This window comes from Scophthalmus maximus, chromosome 3, assembly GCF_022379125.1.
Source record: "Scophthalmus maximus strain ysfricsl-2021 chromosome 3, ASM2237912v1, whole genome shotgun sequence".
In the NCBI taxonomy this organism is placed as follows: Eukaryota; Metazoa; Chordata; class Actinopteri; order Pleuronectiformes; family Scophthalmidae; genus Scophthalmus; species Scophthalmus maximus.
In genome coordinates this window covers 15,432,566-15,453,326 of record NC_061517.1, presented here as the reverse complement: position 1 = coordinate 15,453,326, position 20,761 = coordinate 15,432,566, and the positions used below count along the sequence as shown (strand labels likewise).

The 20,761-nt window shown below is 41.9% G+C and overlaps 1 protein-coding gene across 3 annotated transcripts in view; it reads right to left on the bottom strand.

Annotated features, from left to right (window-relative positions):
• kazna (kazrin, periplakin interacting protein a) overlaps positions 1-20,729 on the bottom strand; it is a 137,997-nt gene extending 117,268 nt beyond the window's left edge. Inside the window, exons 1-2 of one of the 3 annotated variants that reach the window (XM_047331338.1) lie at positions 20,544-20,729; positions 10,330-10,487 (exon numbers count right to left, since the gene is read on the bottom strand). In XM_047331338.1, coding sequence (XP_047187294.1) covers positions 10,330-10,487; positions 20,544-20,643 — 258 coding nt within the window. In that variant the 5' untranslated portion in view covers positions 20,644-20,729. The remainder of the gene's footprint in view (positions 1-10,329; positions 10,488-20,543) is intronic. The other 2 variants (XM_047331339.1, XM_035643792.2) reach the window with 2 other exon arrangements.
• Between the last annotated feature and the right edge of the window lie 32 nt (positions 20,730-20,761).

Below are 20,761 nucleotides of genomic sequence, written 5' to 3'. Positions count from 1 at the left end.
AATTTGATTGATATTTATTCTTCACATCTGAAGTATACCCCTTTATTTATATTTTCTGTGCGGTCCTAAGTACCTTCAACACAAGATCACTAGGTCTCCCAAAAGACAGGGTGTTTTGTCGAGGAACTTAATCTACCCAGTAATGAAAAATACATTTAAATTAATTTAGGACATTACAACCCAAAGTCCAAATCTTGTACTGAGTGTACTTATCTCAAGGCTTCCACGAGATCCAATAAGCTGCCCCCACAGCTGCACTACACTTGTAAATTCTTCAAAACTCTCGAAATGGAGCGGGCTGGCCTCGATTCATGTTTGAGAACAACATGTTAATGATTCCAAAGATAAAACAAGTCTCAATTATTTTTTCATTACGAGCCGCTGAAAAAGTTATTATTCAAAAACTAAACACTGCTGAGCTGTGTATTGTTGAGTTCTCTACTGATTTATTCAAACCTCATTCAACAGAGAATGATCTAAACCAAAAGTGATGAGAGGGTTGTGATGACAGCAACAGTGTTTTCCAAATTATGGATTAATATGAATGGTTCCATTTTTCATCTCCAGCTGACGAGTCTGTCCGTGTTTACTAATGCAATATATATCGGCAATGTGACACCGCCCCCCCTCCTTCACCACATATTTCAAAGAGGTTTTATCATATTGTTTTTATCGTTTTTCAATCAGCACAGTCCAAAGCCGGGCTCTCACTCTCTTAATTTCTTTCCATCAAGTCCCACATTAAATGAGCAGCTTCAGGCTAAACAGATTCAATTGTTTTTAAATCAAAGCACCGAAACATTTGATATGAGAGGAAATCTTTTTGTCCATGAATCCTACAAATGAAGGCCAATTACAGAAGCAAACATGGAAAAAAGCATAGATCGGATCATGAATAAAGTGTTTTATCATTTTTCTCTTTCTCAAATGTGATCGTGTCATCACCTAAATCCAAGCTAATTTGTAGGTCACCACATCACCATATACATGTTGGTAAGACATCCATGTAAGCTAGTGTACAAATAATATTCAATGGAGAGCACACAATGGCTGCCTTCAACCAAAAAGCTTCTGTTTGTCATTATATGCTTTGAAAAAAGAAATTGGCTTGACTTGAGTTTTAAAATTTCCTAAATCTGGCTAGAAGCCTCTTGGTTGGAACCTTAGGTTGGTGTTGTGCTGCTGGAACACATTGCAACAATAGTGGAAACATATTATATAATACAGTTATACATTTCATACATGCATCGTAAAGGCAGCAAAAAAAAAAACTTTCATTCATAATTAACTCATCTGAGGATTTCTTTATTTGTGAAGAATTTGTAAAGGAACGTTACATATTATATATAATATGATGCCAGCCTCTTAAATTTTTAAAAGGCTGGCAATTTTTGAGTGCTGCTTCATTTGCTCAGGTGAGTAAATGGAATCATTCAAAACACAAACTATTAGAGTTCATTTACCCACATCGCTTTTACAACATAAATCCATGATGTCCTCTAAAACTGATCCGTCATCCAAACTACTACCGTCATCCAAACTACTACTGTTTTGGATGACCCCTGCGTAATAGTGTCAAGATGATGAAACTACTGATGAAGTCAGTCTAACTTTTGATTTTGTGGTCAGGTATAATTGAATAATGTATCTCAATCTGCCACTGTAGGACCGGTAGTTACATAATCTTTAAAATAAGCAACAACCAAACTGTGCAGCTGCACACATCCTAGTGCATTCACTCCATCACTACATCTCTTTATATCAAAATTCACACCGTTTCTCTGAGTCATAACTCAGGGGGGTAGTTGTCTCAGTTTAATCTGAGGGGAGGGCCCAGTTTTAGAAAATCAAAGGGTTTCCATCCTTCACAAAGTTATTATCCACACACAGTATTACACAAATGCGGGGGCTGACTTGTAATATACATCACCTTACATTAAGGCCAATAAAGTGTACTGTGTGAAACACGACTCCCACTGCGCAGGATCAAGAATAGAGCACGGGGCTATTGTAATGAGCCATCTAACTCATAATGCAGATTGCTGTCATTATTGTGATTTACTTTCAAAAATCGTGTAACCTTGACGCGAGCTGCTGTTTCCAAGGATACAGCACTGCACAGTACAGTAAGATCCAAGGTCAAGGTTAATTTGAATGCAGTTCTCTTGATACAGGTTACAGAAATGGAAACATTGGTGACTCCTAATGCATGTTCGCACAAATGTGAGAACAATGCTTTTTGTTTTTAAAGAGTAACACCCAAAAATCATGTGTTTACCTACACTTAACAGTGTCGCTATGAACAAAACACACATCTGAGTCAAAGGCAGCCCACTATAGCTCTGTAACCCGGTTCCAAAATAGAGGGCAAAGCCTGTGATCTTGGGAAATAGCTGGTGCTGCAAGGTAATATGAAGGAAACTAACGCAAGGAAGAGACAGAGCAAACAGAAATAGCAAGAGGAACTAACATATAAACAAGCTCTATCACCTCTCTGACGATATCGCCTGCTTCTACCATCAAAATTATCTTCTGATTGCTTATTTCCATAGTAACAGACCGCCTTGTGTGAACATGTGTACACACAAATGCAGACGAGGCAGCATTCAAATGTGGTTTCCATCAATAGACAAGCAAGTTTGCCACCACATGAACGGAAATCTCTCTCCACATGAAGAAGAAGATGACTAAGCCATTGTGAGCAGCAGCAGGTTACCAACCATCATCATCGACAATCCTGTAATCATCTTGGTTATCATGTGAGCCAAACTATGAAATACTGTAATGGGCTCCTGGTGAGCTGGCACAGGGTAAACAGCCTTGTGAAAATAAATCAAAGTAAAATCAACCTTTATGTAGTGCCGGAGCACACACGCACACACGTATGCTTGAGATAAAGATCTCTCTAATGACAAGCAAATATAAAATAAAAACTCAGATTAAACTATGAACATGGCAGTCCAAGACATTGCCTATCAGACAAGGCAGGTTTCCCAGCAACCTACATAACTACAACTTGACCACCAGTTATGCAGATATTTCTATTCAACACCAAAAGGCACACTAAGGCACATTCAATCAACTCAATGACTGAATGTGCCTTGAATTCCATATGCTGGGTCATTAGCCACAACAGTAAATTACAGAGTCAGACAGTCTGAGGGCATAAAATACTCCAACTGAACCAATTGTATTTGTAGCACAAAAGAAATGACAATGATTTGAGAGAATGGGGATGAGGAATCCTCATCCAAAGGTAAAGGTTTGGGTAGTATTTTGATTAAATGTCAACAGTATTAGTAGTAGTAGTAGTAGTAGTAGAAACAGCATCTGGCCATTACCTTCTGTAATTATGATCCCATTTTACCTCTGACAACTAACTGCCTGAGTCAATCAAACCTGGGGCTCGCAACCTTTCGATGCAGCCATCAAAATGAAGTGGTCTCCGCACTCAATACCAAAATCCAACACGACTGATTTGACATAACAATGAAGCCATTTCCCTGGGGGAGGCACTGACAGGGCTGCCATTCGAAGCCACTGCCTAATCTACAATCTGAAAAACATTGTGCTCTCGGTTTTTCGTCTTAACTTCGCTGTTTGCTCAAATCAACCGTTAGCTTGCATTTCACATTGACGGATGTAAATTTATCTTCCCCTATCCCAGGAGAAGGAGAAGGACAGTTAGTCATTGCTCCAGCTGTGTTCAGAGAGCAACTTGGAGGGTCGGTAGTCACAGCATCTCTGAGGTATTGCATTCTGTATCAATGCAGACTATTAACCATGTTGTGTTGCTATTCCCATATCTAGTGTGTGAATTTGCTCGATCCAGACCTTGACCTCTGATCGAAAGGGTCAAAGCCTGTGGAGAGTGGAGCTTGATGGAAGAAGGGAACTCTGGGGTGTGTTAAAGGTTTGCACAGTCATCAGCTCTGTCCTGCACTCTATTAAGTGCACCTCCCAAATCAATAGAATTGTCATTTACAGTTTTCGTTGCAGAGGGCAAGCTTGAAACATGCCATTATTTCTATTCCACATAATGGACCTTTAGATGTGAGGCCAGTAAAAAAACAGTGTCTGTGTTACAACAGACCTGAGCTATGGTTAGGCACTTACAACATAAAAAGCTTTTCTTCTTAGTATTTATTAAATTTGGATTAAAAAAAACAGGAGGTCAAAAAGCAAAGTGCAAGAAATGCCAGGTAAGTTACACTCCTTCGGGGCATGACGATCCCCTAATGCTGTGTTCACACCAAACGCGAAGTGAATTATTTGATGGATGAGTTAGAGATGAATTTGCTTCACTATATTGGTGTGACGTGATGTCGCGAAAGCCAATTAGCGTTGAGATCCTTCTGACGTCACTAGCAGATATTTGCTGGTTGTGTTTACTTGCGCGAGTAATACAACGCAACAATTTGCTTCGCTTTTGGTGTACCATATAAGCCGAGTAGGAGGCATCCATTCACAAGGTTTTGAATTCGGACTTCTTGCTAATCTGGTTTTACACACTCGCTCGCTGAGCCAGTTTTATGTTATAAAACCGGAGTTCTTACAGATAGACAAGAGCAAAGCCATTCTGCCCAGTAACTCGAATACTCACATAATATGTGAATGAAGCTTTTGAAAATAAACAGTGCCTCCTTTGTAGCCTCCCAGGTGTACTTGACCAACTCCCAGGTCAGGGTTGGTGACATATTCACTAGACCCTGTGATCTCAGCCTAAAATATTCCCACCCATAAACTTTGAATGGGGTAAACTATTAAGATATGCATGGGCTTCACCCTCACCTGCATCCTGCAAACCCATCCATGTTCACCTACACTAGGGTAAAAGCCATGAGCTTAAAAAAGCCGCGGTTTAGGCCCCCAACACTGGACACATGATGTAATATATGGTACAAAAATTATCTAAAAGCATGACTTGCCATATTGATTCCCCACACTGATTATCACAGTTGAAGCTGAAGTAAGTCATACAGAGTTATTTTTTATCATTTTATTTCCTACTGACTCACAACAATTTCCATACCATTACTGCTTCACTAGGACAGAGAGCTCTTTTCTCCGGAGGCAACATCCAGAGCTGTATTCCCATAATGAAATGGTTTTCAATTTACTCCTTACAAGATAAACCATAATTTCCAATCTGCTCAAGATACAAGTCCACCCGCTCGAAGAGTAATAGTATGCATCTCACACCAACAATTCAATAGTTGTGTGCCGCCCCCCCTTTAAAAAAAAAATCTGACTGCAAGTAGCAGATAAGGAGTAGGAGATATGATTTTACATATTCCTCCTCGATAATATCCCCTTGAAAGAACAAGACATCCCTGGGCATTTAATTAAATTTGGCACTCTTGACCGTATCAGCATTGAGAAAGACAAGGGTTGGACCTAGTCTGCATAAGTTCCCTCGCTGCAGAAAGAACAGATATCCGAATAAAGTATTAGAACATTTCAAAATAACAGAGACCTCTAAACAAATTACCTCGAGTTTAAATATGCTGCCTTTGCTATGAAGAATAATTTTCTCAGTAAAGCCATGGACTGGGTTGAGCTAATAGAAATATTTGGAAAATGCTGCTTGATGTTTTGATGGAAGATTAAAAGTCGGGGTATTCTCTGTCTTCCTCTGACAGTGGAAGACAAAACTCCCTTTGACGCAAATTACCCAATTTCCACTCATTTGTCACACTCTCGGATTGAGCCGAGCCACAATGAGCCAGCACCCTATAGGCAGTATATCTGACTGGCCCTCATTGGAGCAGAGCCTATTAGACAGGCCTGGTGGAGTCAGAAGAAGGGTTGAGAGGGCAGATGGGACCAAGGTGATGTATTATGCATGGGGTAAAATCCATGCTCTGGAGGACCAGCTGAGGCCCCAGTTGGAAGGGGACAGACTGACCCAGCCAGACCCATCACACACTCACTCCCTCTACAGCACCTCCTCCCAGTCCTCAGAGACTGTGGGCAGCCTGGTCTCGTCCATGACCCCGGGCACAGGTCCAGCACCACCGGCAAATATATGTAAGTCAGTCCTTTGTGCTGAAACTTTTTATTTACAAACTTACAAACTTACCATACAAATTTTTGGGGGTTCCAGTCTACATTTAATGTAGACAATATGCAGATAGGGGGTTATTACCAATATATGCTGTCATTAAAGAAATATGAACTGTGACATTTTTTTCAGCCACCTGGGACCAGAGGAATTATCAGTTCATGAAGTCAATGTGTCAAAATAGTTAGAAAAAATACTGAAAAATTACAGTCATCACAGATGATGAGCTCAAAAATGCAGTCTGATTCTGAGAGGGGGGGGATTGACTCGTGACAGTAACTCAGCTGACTAGTGGTTACACCCACTGAAAGGGATCTGCCTACAGATAATGATAAAAACAATAAAACTGAAAAGACTCAGGCTTCTACAAAGAGACAATGATCCAAAGCACACCTAAAAATCCAACATGGACAAGAAAAGCAAGTTTTTGAGAGGGGCTCTCACTGTCTCCTAACCTGACCTTTGAAAAGCTCTAGGTATATCATGTAGATCGGACATACAAGCGTGTGCCAGGCAGCCTAAAGATATCTCATAACTTGAAGTGACCTGAGAGGATGTTTAGGTGAAAATGCTAAAATCAATAACAGAAAGACTCTTAGCTGCTACCAAAAGCATTTGAGAGCTGTGATCAGCCAAATGGGGGATACTTGGCTCTGTACCATATACAAACATACAAAGGGTTCAACAGCTTGTCGCCAAATTTGTCTGCCTGCAGTTGAAGGTGCTGGGCAGGAAACAGATTTATCAGATATCTTTTTTTCTGAAAACAGCTGCTTGCTGGAAACCATGTTGATGAGATCAGTGATACTAAACCAAAACATTAGAATTACCAGCAAAAGAAACAAAACATTCAGTTGAGGTCTCTGAAAAATGCCCATAGAGCTCATGTCATGACTGATATGAGTCTCTGCAAGTTAATAAGGGTGGGCCAGATTTAACTTTCCACATCGCCATTTGACCGACGAAGCTTTAAGTCAAAATGACCATTTATATATTTCCATAAAACGCATTCTTTCCCATTTGAGTGATACTGTATGCATGTCAGTGAGAAACCTACAGTGCTTGAAGGGAAAACCTTCAACAGCCAAAAAATATTGATTCCCTCAGAATAGATGGAAATGTCAGCAATGTAAGCAAAACTCATCTACTCCATGTTCAATATAAGTGCTAAAATCACTGGCCTCTTGTGGAACTTGAAAAACTTTTATTAGATATGTTATTATGTTCATTGTTTTTAGCTCTACACTGCTGTCTAACTCCTATGGGAACAAAGAACAAGCTCTGTGTGTGTGTGTGTGTGTGTGTGTGTGTGTATGTGTGTGTGACACAGACGTGTCTGCAGCTCTCCACTGATGATCAGAGCAGAGTGGAGGTCGGAGGGAGTCAGATAGATCTTATTTATCAGTGTCTCCACTCAGTCACTGTCAAAGTCACCTTTAGTGGCCTCAAAACTGCATCGACGTCCCCTGTTTCCAAAAAACCCACCCACCCCCACACTGCTGAGTGACAGCCGAGCTAATGTAGTCACAGCCGGGTGCAGCACAGGGAAGGGGAGGTAGAGGGAGGGTCGGTGACAAAAGCTCTGCAGCCAATCTCTTCCCAGCTTGACAGCAGGATACGCACCAGATGGGCCTGGAAAAAAGGAAGATCCACGGCTAACAGCTTTGCAGTTAGCCGTCTCGTCCAGGACAATAGTAGTGGTTCACTAAAAGGACCAGCTTCTATTTATAGGTCATGATACTGTAGCTGAGCGAAATGAAGGGATACTTGATAAACTGGTGGTTAACCCTTAAGAGAGTGAGTTCTCGGCTGACGTGGTGTTTTAGGTTTTGTGTTCTCTGCCAGTGTATATTGCACGGAGCATCTTGTTGTGAGGAAATGAAAATGGACAGCAATCCTCATCGACAGACATCTGCTTCATGACATTTCTGTTTTGCCATGACTAAAATGAAAATTAAAAACAGTGCTTACATTGTGAGCGGCTGATCTCAAGCCACTTAAAAAGACAAACAGAGCCTGCTGTGTTGTTGAAAGAAAGATGGCCGCCCGTCTTTCAGAGGGAGGATAAGAGATGAGGGTATAAAGCGAAACGTGAAGGTGAAAGGCTCATTCAGTGTCAGTCACCTTCCCTCACTGGTTTTGGATTTTCCTTGGGCTTCGATCATTAAACATGGTTTTTAGTAACAAATGGATGAACAGACTGAGTAAACAAGAGGAACAAAAAGAAAAAAAGGCAAAGTCGGTTCTGTGATTTGAAAAAACTATGACTCATAAAAACAAATGTAGCAATATAGCATTCAAAGTTAAAGAAACCACGTTGAAGATTTGAGTTCACGACCGCTTTAATTCAACTGCATCTGTTACGCTGTAGATGAAGCATTCGATTTCTGTGCACAAATGATATTGAATATGTGAGAGAACACAAATGACAGTGTAATATACACATCAAGCACATGCGCATTAAATCGTGCGCCACTCAATCACACTCTTGACATTGCTACTTCAGCTGGCTCCATCCTCCCTACACTAATTGGCGCTCGTAGGAGCCTTGTCTCCTCTTCCCAAACAAAGGTGACGTGAAATCATCGGCACGAACAAAGCGAGGAGGGGAAAGAGGGAGAGATTACATGGAAGGCTGCCAATTATGTCATGTCCCCATCGTCTTTACTTGACGCAACAATAATGGTTCAGCAAATTCATTTGTTAACAAAAAGGTGCCACGTTAGCAGTCCACAAACAGTCCTCAGACATTCTCCCAGCTGCTTACTCGGATGATTGATGCTCTGGAAATTGCAGTTTTGAGGACACGGGGGTCATTTCTGAATAAGAGGACTTGAGGGAAGATTTGGGGGGGGGGGAGCAAGAGGAAATAAACTAACCGGTAGAATATTTTCTGACACTATGTTCTGTTCATAGGATCTGTCACTGCCAGGAGGGTGTTTAAGTGGCAATTGAGTGGGATAGAGGAAACGTAACCTTGTTGCGGCACCCCTATTACACATAGTCAATATTTTCATTTCATCCGAGGCCCTTTGCTGGAGCCGTTCAGAAACAGCAACAACATAAACAATTTTGCACTGGTGCAAAATGAAGAATGAAGTGTATCCCTGCACTACAAATCTGAAACTAGGGCTGGGGCGACTCGTCGACATAGTCGACGTAATCTACAACATAGATTACGTCGCCCCAGACTCAAAAAAACAAAAACACGACCGGCTCAGGGTCGGCTTGGAAAGGTTGGGGGTGAAGGTGGCTCGCGGCTCCGGCAGCGAGCTTTACAGCGCCCTCTCGCCTGGACCTCGCGGATTCCCGGGGCCGCGGACTTGGTACTCGCTGCGCCTTCCCTCTGCTGGCCTCGGTCAGCTCGGGACGGGGCCCCCTCCCGCTCCCGGCGCGACTGTTGGACCAGGGCAGACTGTCCTCAGTGCGCTCCAACCGCGTTGCGTCGCCAGTGCAACCTACCTGACCCGTCTTGAAACACTGATCAAGGAGTCTAACGCACGCGCGAGTCAGAGGGCTAATTGTTAGATTAGTCGATTAATCGAAAAAAAATCGTTTGGGACAGCTCTATCTGAAACATATCAGCACAGGCTCGGTTTCTCTCTGCTGCAATTTCACAACAGTGAGTCTTTTATTATTATTACCTTTGTTCTCCAAAATCACATTATCCAGCGAGGTGGATTAAATTATGTCATATCAGTCCTAGATCATCTCATTGCATTTCCCCACTAACGATTATTGTCAAACTGATTATGCCTCAAGTATATTTTTAGATCTATCAAGCTATTGTATAGTAATATGGAGAAGCTGGAACAATCAACTAACATGAATGATTTATCAATTATCTAAATTATCTCTGTTTGAGCACAAATTGTACATAAATTGTATTTGTGGTCAGCTCGCCTGGTCATGTGCAGTTATAAGTTTGTGGAATTTAAAAGGATAATGTCGAGCCCACTTCAGAAATCTGTTTAGCAATAAGAATGTAACTGCCATGACCTCACCATAAAAGAGGCACAGCAAGATTCACTACTATGTGGTGATAGTGTGTGGAGTCTAGAGTAAAAGCTTTTGCAAATTGCAATTGGTCAAAAGTTCACCACTATCTCTGATTGAGATGATTTCAAGGAAATTACGTTCATGTTTCGAGGAGGTTTGTCTGATATGAAAGCTGGTGTGACCGGCCTATAGTTTTGCCTTAGCTGTCCAGCGGAGTCACTCTTTCTCTAGTGAGCTCACGAACATCCACATGCCGTCTCTTGTACCTGAGCATCCACGAGGAGGTGCCTCATGAGCGTCATGGACTTCTGCATGGTCTCTTTCTCCGGGGGGCGAAAGGCGGGCTCCTCCTGCTCCAGGGCCTTGGGTCCAGTCACCATGAAGCTCGCAATCTGGTCATTCAGGCTGTTCAGAGACTGCACAGCTAGAGGGAGACACAGAAATAAGAGTCGCCACAAATAGGCTGTGAACGTGCAGAGCATTTGGTCAAGTTCAATCTAATGTCATTGATCTTGTGAATCCAAATAGACCTGCACTGAGAATTGTCTTGATCATGCAGGGAATGATGGTGTCATACAAGGATATTAAAAAAGGAAAATTATAGATTAAACCAGAGCGCCATCACACACAAAACACACATCTCTTCCTCTTTTCCTCTTTCTGAGCAGGAACAACAGAGATAACAGTGGAAGAACTCGTCTTCCTACTGTCACACTGTCATCGACTTTCTCCGTCAACGCCCTCTCTGGCCCAGAATGTTCCAAGTCGGCCTGAGAGCCATCCTGTTGTTGTTTCCCTGTTCTTGCCCTTGTGTGTCCCTGGCAAACTTCTCCTTCCAGGTTTCCTCTCCAGCTAGGCTCCCACGTTAAAAATTGAGTCGGCCCTACTGTATTTCCTCACACACACACACACACACACACACACACACACACACACACACACACACACACACACACACACACACACACACACACACACACACACACACACACACACACACACACACACACACACACACACACACACACACACACACACACACACACTTCCTCAATCCTCTTCCATTTACCATTAATCCCCCTAGTCTTTGAAAGGTCACCGCAGTTATTTCCGAGGCCACCCACACGGTGGAAACGTTGGATAAATGAAAGGGCTGAAGAAAAAGCAATTTCCATATTTTGGTGCCTTTTAAGCATAAGTATCTTTTGTATTTTTCATGAGCTACTGCACCAACCCCTAATGCCTCATTATCCATCTTTCAAGCATTTAAACTTTGCTAAAACCGAAGTTACAGATTTGCCAGTTAGAGAGGGAGAGAAGGGCGCAGCGACCAAGGATTGACCTGATGTCCAGAGAGGTCATCTGATGCATTAAATCCATTAAATCTCTTGTGCTAGAATCATGCGCTGGCACAATCCTGCCAAATAAAGAAATCCAACCTGCTAATTCCATATAGGGTACGGGGGTTCTAAGCCAAGAATCTGCATCGGTTCCTTTCAGGATGCACACATAAACCTCTTTCACACATAAAAGCCCACGCAAAAAAAAAAAGAGCATAGATTAATGTGTTACATAACCCAAAACAGTTTTCAACGGTTGCTGACATTTCTAAGCGAACAAGCTTTCAGGGGGGAAATTTGACAAGTTGGCACCGAAGGCGGCAGAGATAAGAAGAGAACGAGGGGGGGTGAAGAGGAAGACTGCGTCCCCTCGAGGTGAGAGTCGAGGAGACGTCAGATGTTTGATTACGTGAGTGGACTGGTTTGTCGGCTGAGTTCACAGACCCTCCGACCAGCTCAGCTCCTTACACGCTGTCCTGTCACATGAGTAGGTGGACCAGGTGACTGAGTCTGAGTCACACACACACACACACACACACACACACACACACACACACACACACACACACACACACACACACACACACACACACACACACACACACACACACACACACACACACACACACACACACACACACACACACACACACACACACACACACACACCTTCCTCTGAGCTTTGGCAGATGTAGTTTCAGCTCCTTGCTCTTGGTGCCATCTCCTGGACAAACAGTGAACAAACAAGCACCCTGTAAATCAAAATAAATAAATATGTCTTGTTCTCATCCCCCAAACAGACTTTAGTTTTGTGAGCCAGCTCAGCTCTGACATAAAAAGGAACTAATCTGTATATTTGTATAAAGATTTGTCTCTGGTTGTCCTATGTACGGCAAGCAGTGTTTTATTAATCACATTCTCAGCTGTCAGCACTGTAAATGACCAGAAGCATCTTCTACACTTTGTGGTAAATATAGGCTCAACATTGAATTTTTTAAAAATACACACAGTTGACATTTTATTGGGTACACCTTTAAAATCGAATGCGATCCAATCATAGACTATATAAACAGGATCCAATACAGCAGCCCTGCTATTAATTCTACCTTTACAAAGACACTAATGTTTCGCTTTCTACAGATTGTGGAGGCTGCACAATGAATTACCTGTTTAATAGGTACAATAATGCAATCTGATACCATTGTCCTGCAATTCATTCATGAAGGTTGTAATGTTCACTTTCAGTGTCATACACTGAAATTGAACTCAAAATTTTATAAAATTCTGTTGTCACAGAAATTTAAAAAAAAGAATTCACTGCCTATCAAAAGGTTTCATGTATGATAAAGGTCCTTTCAAAACCAACATAATTGATGAGACAAATTGCCACTGTCGTGCAAACGTCATTGATAAATTCAAATTTCACAGCTATTGATCTTTAAAGCTACTTCATTCACTATGCACTGAATCAATGAAGACAATTTGCTGCAGTATGGTGGGTCACACACACACGGTAACCTTTATACTGGATATTAAACGTCAAAACGTTGCTTGCTGGCTAATCAATACTGTGATCATTAAGCCTCCGAGGCGAAGAAGTACAGCCACATTGTTCGGAAGCATCAGCCATGATTTCACATTATATTAACTGCTTTAATGAAGCACACAGTCAAAGGCGTTTCCTTGATGTATATCAACAAAAATCAATTCAGGACATCTTGTTTACGAGGGACAGTTCTCTTATCCTAAATGCTGCCAGCTATGATTATTGATTATAGATTCTGTAACAAATTGAATCATACCAACAGAAGCAGGTGCTTCAAGTGCTTTAGATCAGACCAATGACAGCAAACATGTTCTCTTTCATAAGATCCCCACTGATGAAAAATGGTTGAACGAATGAATGCAGCAAATAACCTTACACGACAGGGTGCAAAAGTCAGGCTAAAGTCAAGATAACAGAGGCTTATTTCATGGGAGCAGAAATCTTGGGAGAAATGTTCTGAAATATGGAAAGTAATGAGCCAAAATCCCTTCCTGGGGTAGTTCTGAGGTCACACTTACACTGGCTGCGTTGCACGGAGCATGACCTTGTCCTGTTTTTAAACTTTGGAGTGAAATATCGAAAAACTACATACAGTGCACGTAACATAAACACAAGATGTGAAAGTGTGTAGAGGATAATAGTTACTGTGTTCATCAACTAGAATGTCTTTTAGAAAAGGGGTTAACACTGTACTATCTGTGCTGAAATAGAGAATAACATTTTCATATATTTCCATTTCTACTGTATTCTACTCGAGTAGGTCATTGGCATTTATCCACCTCATTGTGAAGCAGAGAGTTTACCTTATTGAATGATTCATACTAAAAGCATTTCCACAGAGTAAATGACGATGCTTTGGTTGGAAAGTTATACAACGCTGCCCCCTACAGATAGATACAGTACCCACAAAACACCACAGTATTAGGCAAAGTATTATTAAGTTGTTGTCACACTGTGAGTTGAATGCAAATCAATCAAGTCACTGGGGTGAAAAAATTTCAAAATGAACTTGACAACATTTAATTTCTAAATGTCTCGTCTAAGTCTGCCAATGTGAAAAGATAGGACTTAGGAGGAGAGTGATGTTTACGTGCACAGTGGTCTCTCATGAGGGTATATTTAGTGCCTTGCGAGGATAGTTATATCATATTGTCTGAGGTGAAGTTTTTACTGCTCGACACCTCGTGTGTGTGCAGATGATGGAGTGTTTTCAGAAGTGGCTCTGTGGGTTTGGAGAGTCGAGGCGGGTGGGAGACATGAAGAAGGGCCATCGACAGGAGATGACTACCTTCACAGCAAACACTGAATAATCTGACAACGTCTTTCTAGGTGATGTGTGAATCAAAATGAAAGAAACATTTAGCAGCAGCAGTGAAGTAAAATATTATGCAACTTACTCGTAAAATATAAACATACAACATAATCGTAAATGAATCGATTATTATGCTATAATGGAAATAATCGTAATCATACACACATATACATACACACAATTTGCATTCCTACTCTGCTTGCACAGATAAAAACACAGCAGAGGTGATGATTCAACGTTCATGAACATGCCACAGGGCACAGACGCATCTTAAACAAGTTGAACATACGCGCACTTGTTTTGCATGTTTATGCACATCGAGAGGGGGAAGGAGTCCCACCTACGGTCCCCACAAAAGATTTAGATGCTGACGATAAAATAGACGGAGACGTTGCGAGCAGTGAGGAGCGCACATTACTCGTTTAATGGGGCCAAACCCCGGGCTGTTCTGTGGCTGTGACGCAGACGGCAGCCAGCCCAACGCTCATCTCTGCAGAGCTCATTAAACTCCACTAATCGTATCTGTTACCGCTGTAATGGGAACAATAGAGGGAGAGAAAAAGAGAATGGGATGTGGTTTCCTGGAGGTGGTTAGCTGTGCACTTAAAAAATTGGCGCGTGTGTGCGTGCGCGCTTGTTCCCCCATGATAGAAAATTCCGACAATGTCTTACCATATCCGACTATTCCTCCCTCCAGCAGAGGACGCATCCCCCTTGATTATTCGCCTGTTTTCTGCTGAGCACTACAAGACTGGAGCTCTCTTCTTCTCCCTGCCCTCAATCTGGTGTTTTTTCTGCTGCACTTGTAACAACATCCTCAAATGTTGAACGGATTATGGGCCAGCTTGAGCTTGTTCTCCATTCTAGCGTGAGAGATGGAATAATAAAAAACAGTGTCCGATATCCGGACACAAAGGGAGCTGCACCATAATGAGACTAATGTTTGTCCATTTACTTTATTGTCCAATAATGTAGCTTCGTAAACACTGTCAGCTCATGAACAGACTCGGGGCTCTTAAGTTGAAAGGAAAAGCCTTGCGTCTAATGCTTCGTAGTCCCTGGTTGATTTTGATTTCGACCAACACAAAGCCCTACACAAACAGGAAGGATTCAATAGATAGGCCCCTCCACCCAAGTCTGGATGAGGCCGAACTCAAATGTCAACTCAACACTGTCGGACTTTTATACCTTTAAAAACACGATGTGGAGTCATTTCCCAGACACTGGGTGGTCGGAGACTGTGCTGTTCTCAGCGCATCTCTGAAGTACAGAAGTGTCTTTGTAAACACTGCGAGTCTGGATCTAGGCCAAGCATCTAGAGGCTGATATATCTCTGTCTGTGTTTGGTGTAAAAACAGACCTTTCATTTGTTTGTTGAATGTGCCCAAATATGGCGGTTGAATCGATCATTCCAGGATAAACACCTCCATCGTAAGTTCAAAGTTGAACTTCTGATCGCTCCCCAAACGTCTCGAGTGCACGGGGCAGGATTTTTGAAAGCTCCACTCTTGTTTTCTCTGCAATGCCATGTGAATTTTTGAAGACAAAAATGCTGCTGCTGTGAAGTGATTTCAAGAGCCCTCCTAACAGGATTATGCACAATCTTCTCTGAACTCATCGATGAACAGTTGTTGGCGGATGGTATTAGCAAAAACATGGCAAATGAAAACACAGGAAATCTGGGTCTGACAAGAGAAACTGTCTTTAAATAGGTCCCATATTCAAAAAATGTCCCAGTGTTTTATTCAATGTTTGTGGATGGACAGTTAGTGCTGGAATGAGACCAAAAGACGATCAAATTATGACTCAAATGCTCCAGTATTGTGGAGTCTCTAACATCACTAATCTTGTGAACATCTCTACTTTCTTATTGTCATGTCATTAGATGAAACGACCCACTCACACACATCAGCTCCTCTTTTCCCCTTTGATGTTTGAAATTTTAATATTTTTGAAAGTTTTTTGGGGGCAAAGGTGTGGGCCGGTGAAAACAACGCCGTGAATAGGAAGCATGGCAGCCTGTAATGCGAGCAGACATATCTGCTGTACAGCAGCTTCTCGAATTACACTTGAGAAGTCTGCATACTGGCACCAGGAGGGGGGTAGGGGGGGTGGGGTTGGGATGAGGTAGGTTGGGGGGGTGGCACATGAATCACACTTGACAAGACCATTTCCTTTCACTGTCATCCCTGCTGATTTGGCTGAGGGGCCTGGAAGCTGCTGCCAAAATATAAACAAGAGGGATCGCATGAGTAATGACAGTCCTCTGTCAGGGTTTAGTGTTTAAGTTCAAACGGGATTTAAAATAGTAATAAAAATGAAATGGCATCTGGGAAAGTGTGTCTGATTAAATGACACTTAAATGATTTCAGAGCAATACCAACTCCAGGAATGACTGTGTTACATCGTTATTTCTTACGTGTTTAAAGACACTATCAAGAAGAGCAAGTGCAGAAACGATCGGGTGATGACCAGGAAAGCATTTTTCAGGGTTAGTGGCCAAAAGAAACTCCAAACTCAGACATTGCAAGAGGCTTTTCACTGCGACACACTGTGACGAAGAACCACGAAGATGGAAGGAGATAAGAGAAAAACTGTGTACTGAGTGTTGATATAGGAACCTTTCACACTTGTCAGCGCTCTCTGGTGGACATCTTGTGTAATGATGAGACCGTTTCTAAATAAACTTAAACCTATCTGTTACTTTTCTCTAATGCGTTTTCCCATTACTCTGGAGCTGCAACAATTAGTCCATTAATTGATCATTCAAATGTTCCCCATACGCAGTGCTGCTGAACTTTCATAGGGGTTCATTAATATTCATAGCAAAATGTAACCACGGCGTTCAACACCGCACATGTCCGACTTGGCTTCATAGAGGGAGTGGGGTCCTACCACACATACACAAACACTGTCAATCAATCAACAGAAAATGTATCTGCAACAGTTTAATACTCAATTAACTTTTTTAATGGCTCTACCACAACTTCAAATAACAATATTTAGAGAAGAAATAATAAGATTAAACAATTATGAAAACAATTTTCTCACTGCGCCCTTGTATCAGCAATTAAACTAACGGACAACATTGCTCCTGTTAGTGCATCAGACGGGCTCTATAAGGAGAAAACTGTTCCAGTGAACACTATTCACAGACCACAAAGAAATCACAGAAGAGGTTTGATACAACACGTTGATGAACTGACCCTTTAAGATTTCCATGTATCCATTAGCGACATAAGTTAAGTTTAGTGTCTTCCGGATGTTTTCACAGAACTTGCAGTTGAGCCGACGCTGACTATTTGTAACTGTACCGACCGATATGCGGGGTCAGCTCAGTCTCAACAGCTCAGTGTGTTTTCGTCGCCCGCTGCGCTGCTCCGTCCTGACACCTCAGCGAGTGTGAGATTACTCCCTGAGGCAGCGGGCCCTGCGATAATTACAGCGGATGGTGAGATGTTAAGCCTCTGCACACATCCTGAGAATGAAACACAGTACATCATTTCTATCTCCACATCTGATAACCTGCATCTGACACATGATGAACACTATTCAATTAGCCCTGATTTTTTTCAAATAACATTGACCTTTGATGTTGATCATTGGCCTTTGACTATGAGGCATTAATGTTTTCTGTTTAGTGGTTGCCCGCATGCAGTGAAAGCAATCAGAGGTTTCTTCTCTTGAGTTTATTAACTAATTTGTGCTGACCGACATCTATGGACTCTTCCTTTCTCTGCCTCTATTTTATAAAGTACAAGCTGGGAGTTCCTAGGAGAGCGTATGTGACATTGAGGATCAAAAAGAGAACTTTCTGTTCTACCAAAACATCCCATGTAATGCTTATTGAAGGCACAGCGGGAGGCCAAAGCTTTTCAGACACTGGCCTCCATCGGGGTTTCATCAATCATTTCCCAACACACTGATATAAGCCAATGCCTGCCGTGTCTCTTTCAGGACGTTTGGCATCTCTTTCTAAATGTTTTGCATCCCTGTGTGCATTGTTTTGTTTCACTGTGGTTATTTAGTTTCTCTTTGAGGTCATTTTGTGTCTCTTCCTGGTGTAAACCAGGGGCCACCTGATCCATCGGACCCCTGGGAGTGTGCTCAGTAGTCCATCCTTAGCTGTAGACTGTTCTGTTAGTAGTTATGTTTTCAGTATTGAGTGTGTTTGACTGTTTTCTAGAGTAAGTGAACTACGAACGTTGGCACCTCATGTTCTCAAAGTCACAGCAGGCTCTCTCGCTTCACTTCAAATGTGCAACACTTGTCCTTTAATCCTGTATGTGTTTGGGATTAAAGCCTAAAATGTTATCACTCATCAGCAATCTCGCCTGACGGAGGAACGCTTGGCGGAGATGAATCGTGTAGATGGGAGAGAACAGACGCCTGAAGTGAGGATTTAGAGGCAGGAAAGTGAAGGATTAGAGACTAGGATTGACGTGATTGGCGGAAGAATCACACGTTGCTGCTGGTGACGCATCATCTACCTGCTGCTGCAGACGAAAGTATCCAACAAAAACAAAAAAAACATGGCAAAGACGACACGTCTTTTGCATAACAATGAGTATGATACACGCAGTTAAACAATCACAACTGCAAACATAAACAACTTTCAGTGATTAGTGAGGATTACAGTTGCCTTGCAGAAAACCCAGAAGGGAAACCATGTCCCTAAAATACAAAATGACTCAAATGATCTCTCAAACGGAGTCAAACTGACACTTTGTCAAGTTTTAACCTCATTCCCTTTGTTGTATTATAAGCAAGACAGGAAAATCTGGTGAAAAATTCCCTATAGTGCACTCAATGCCTTCAGACTTCATATGATTTATGAAAAATCTGTGTCAACAACATGAGCAAAGACATTTTGCATAGTTTTACTCCTTCTTTGATCACAGCGAATTAAAGTACAACTCCAAACGATATAGCTGACTATACTGAATAACCATATTCAATGCTGAAAATGCAGCTCTTACTCAGAAGACAACATTTTTGATTAATATCCCAATCTGGAAGAAAAAAAAAGAGAATGACTTGCCAACAATCAATGCTTGAAACATATATAAATGATATAGTAAAATGATTCAGCAGTGGGCTTGGTTTTTCACTCGGCTCATTTTATCAGCGTGAAAGTGATCATTCTAATCCAAAGCCCTCTGGATTCATAACATTTCCTCTCGTTGTACTTCCAGTACTTGCTTATTAATTTGCTTTGTTATGCACCAAAACACTAAGGCCTGGCTACCAAAACACCAAAGCCTATATGTGAAATCCTACTTGGCAATGAACACGATTCTGATTCTCTACTATATTTCTTATCAAACGCGGGTCTGGTTGAATCAGTATTTGAGTGACCCTGGAAACATCCGCATCCATGGAAACACTGATCACTGGTGCCTCTTCATAGGAGATGGGAATGGAACATTTTTCCAACAGCATAAACTGAAGTCTGTTCACACACACAGCCACACACACACATCTATAAATGATGAAAAACAACACGCACACACGCAGAGAAAAACACAAACTCCAGCTTCTCCACTGTCCATCTCTGCAGTATCCATCGACCACAGAGCACACATGAGCCCCGCAAACAAACTAAAAAATCACTGGTATAACACCTACTTGGTTAAATTAAATTCATTGTTTGCCAAAAATAAAAGACGCAAAAATAAAAACATAAATATTTGATGGCTGGTGCAAAAACCATCGGCTGCCTCAGTCAAAAGCTTCACTCCACATCAGCACCTGTGTGCATCAATACAGTGATTTATTAGTAAACTGAAATCCACTGAGGTGGAAAGCCAAGATGAGTGTCACATTAGAGAAATTACTTGGGGAATGCGTGTTCAAATTATTGAATATTTGAAAGAAGCGGGGTTGATAGAGAGGATTCAGTTTAGTTTGTCTCATTTTTGTTTGTCTGATTATGTTAGGGTTAGTTCGTTTTTTTGTTTGTTTGTTTTTTCCTGCCAATGTACTGGTCCGCAATCCAGTCCGGTAGGTGGCGGTATTGCGCCTTAGAGCTGGTTGCCAACCGACAATTAAAAAGCAAAAGAAGAAGAAGAAGAAGCTGCGGCGGAAAATCTAAATAAAATCTGCAGCCACCAGTGAATAACTCACCAAGTTTGTGTTGGTGACAAATCATAATAACCTATATTGTTATTTACTCCGTCTGAATGTATGTCTGGTGCCGCTATTCAAAACGGCACTACACTAAGTAGCAGTCATTAGCTTAGCAATTAGCAACATGTCGAACACCGAGCTCCGTCTTCTCACCTCTGAAAGCAGGTGCGTCTTTGCTCTGCTGTGAACTGTGGAGTGAACATGAACTCCAGGGCTCAAAACCGCGGACATCTCCCACAAACACGTGTCTCATCTTGGTGATGTTAGTCCATCGGTTGTTTTTGGGGGGGGGGGGGCACAAACTGAAAAGAAACTCGACTTAGAGAACCAGGAGCGAGCACTTCGTAGGTCAGTTGGTTCCTAGTGCTAGC